Below are 2,500 nucleotides of genomic sequence, written 5' to 3'. Positions count from 1 at the left end.
TGATAATTATATATATCTACTCTTTTCACGAGACAAAACAGTTAATAAATTACAAACCGTCTTTGATAAAATACTAATATATATATATATATATATATATATATATATATATATATATATATATATATATTTTGCCCTTTGTTTTTTTTTGTTTTTTTTTGCACGATCTCTTAGTTTCATTGACTAACGAAACTTTTTTTTTTCCCTCTTCTCTTAGTCACTGCTTGAATTTGAATTTGAATGTGTGGTGAATAACGAAAAAAAAGCTTAGTGTATATATTTTTCTTATCTCTTTCGTCTTCTTGTTTTAGTGATGCAATGTTTATGATAACAGGCTTGTCAACAGACAATTTACCCTATGTTTTATATCCAACAGACAATTTACTCTATGTTTTATATCCAACAGACAATTTACTCTATGCTTTATATCCAACAGACACTTTACTGTATGTTTTATATCCAACAGACAATTTACCCTATGTTTTATATCCAACACACAATTTACTCTATGTTTAATATCCAACAGAGAATTTACTCTATGTTTAATATCCAACAGAGAATTTACTCTATGTTTTATATCCAACAGACAATTTACTCTATGTTTTATATCCTTTTTATATTTTATAACTTTTATTATTATTATATTTTTATTTTATAAAGGATATAATATTATTATATGCTTTTTATATTTTATAACAGACAATTTACTCTATGTTTTGTATTTTATATATGTTTTATATATGTTTTATATATACGTACAAGTGTGTTTATCACATATGTACAGAATGATTTTTTTTCTCTCTCTCTCTACATCTTTCTCTCCTTTTTCTTTCCTATTTCTAAGCCTTCTGATCCTTCCTTTGTTACGTTGAAAAGAAAAGAGTTTCAAAGGAATTTTCTATTCTATAAACACGTGGGTTTATATTCTCTTCTGAAGCTCTTTGCATTTCTCTCTCTAACAATGATAACATCAACAAAAGGAATAACAATGATAATAATGATGATAGTAATGATAATCATGGTAATAATGATAAAAGGATGATAATGATAATATCAATGATAAAAATGATAATGGTATTATCAATAAAGATAATTATAATGATAATGAAAATTATATTTATATTGATGATAATAATAGCAAAAATAGTATTGATAACAATAAAACCTGGTACAGGTAAAAATAAGAATGGAAATGATACACACGATAATGATAATAATGATAACAAAAGAGAAGGAGGTGGTTCGTGTGTGTGTGTGTGGGGGGGGGGGGGTGTTCATATGTGTGTGTGTGTTCGTGTGTGTGTGTGTGTATGTTTCCTCAAAGTTGTTTGTATTTAATATAAACATGTGTGTTTGTATTTGTGCCTGTTTGTGTTTGCATATATATAGTGCGTGTGTCCGTAAGTAATTCATGATATTACTGCAAAAAAAAAAAAAAAGGAATAACAGGAATATTCCCAACTTTTTTTCTTGAGAATATACGAATGGCTTTTTTTTCTAAAATATATATATATTTGAAGCTATTGAGCCATTTTCTTGTTTTTTTTTCCTTTTAACCAATCATGAAGCATTTTTTTTTTGTGTGTGTAGAAAGTGAAATAACTATATTTCTGGTTGCATAGTTTCTGGTAACATTTTGTTGCTAAGGAAGGAAAAAATATATACACCAAGATTTTTTTTTTTTTTTTTTTTTTCGTTATTCACCACAAATTCAAATTCAAATTCAAGCAGTGACTAAGACAAGAGGGAAAAAAAGGTTCGTTTTTAATCGTCAGCCAATGAAACTAAGAGATCGTGCAAAAAAACAAAGACAAAGAGTTAAAAAAAAAGGAAAATCTATTAGTATTTTATCAAAGACAGTTTTTAATTTATTAACTGTTTTGTCTCGTGAAAAGAGTAGATATATACAATTATCATAATTATCAACATCAATTTATATTCTCTGGTACCTTGCGTTCCTCTGTCTCTCTTACTGTTTATCAACTCATGAAGAGAGGTCTAATAAGTAGAAGATAAACAAGATAGACAAGGAGGAAGGGGAAATGATAAACAAATTAATCAAACTTAATAGTAAAATGAATGACTTATAGACATTCCAAAATAAATATATTATTAACACATACAAATATGTTATTAGTTGTTGATAATATATATTTCACAGGACTGAGGACAAACTATGCTGAGTATTCTTATTAAAGAAAATAAAAAAAACTTACTATATTATATATATTTCATGTATACACACACACACACACACACACACACACACACACACACACACACACACACACACACACACACACACATATATATATATATATATATATATATATATATATATATATATATATATATATATATACATATATATATATATATATATATATATATATATACATATATATATATACATATATATACATATATATATATATATAACTATATATAAATAAACCAATTGAGGATAAATAAAGAATAGTTATATGTGTTGAGGATTTAT

At 25.5% G+C, this 2,500-nt stretch overlaps 1 protein-coding gene across 1 annotated transcript in view; it reads right to left on the bottom strand.

The window, feature by feature from the left end:
* LOC122244220 (zinc finger BED domain-containing protein 5-like) overlaps nt 1–2,500 on the bottom strand; it is a 25,397-nt gene that overhangs the window by 17,669 nt on the left and 5,228 nt on the right. Inside the window, exon 3 of the mRNA XM_086549927.1 lies at nt 506–566. Within this exon, the coding sequence (XP_086406053.1) occupies nt 506–566 (61 nt within the window). The remainder of the gene's footprint in view (nt 1–505; nt 567–2,500) is intronic.

Source organism: Penaeus japonicus, unplaced genomic scaffold (genome assembly GCF_977035675.1).
Source record: "Penaeus japonicus unplaced genomic scaffold, GWHDUDI00000001_assembly GWHDUDI00000022, whole genome shotgun sequence".
Classification (NCBI taxonomy): Eukaryota; Metazoa; Arthropoda; class Malacostraca; order Decapoda; family Penaeidae; genus Penaeus; species Penaeus japonicus.
Note: the sequence above shows the minus strand (reverse complement) of the source record. Positions and strands in the feature narration are given on the sequence as shown.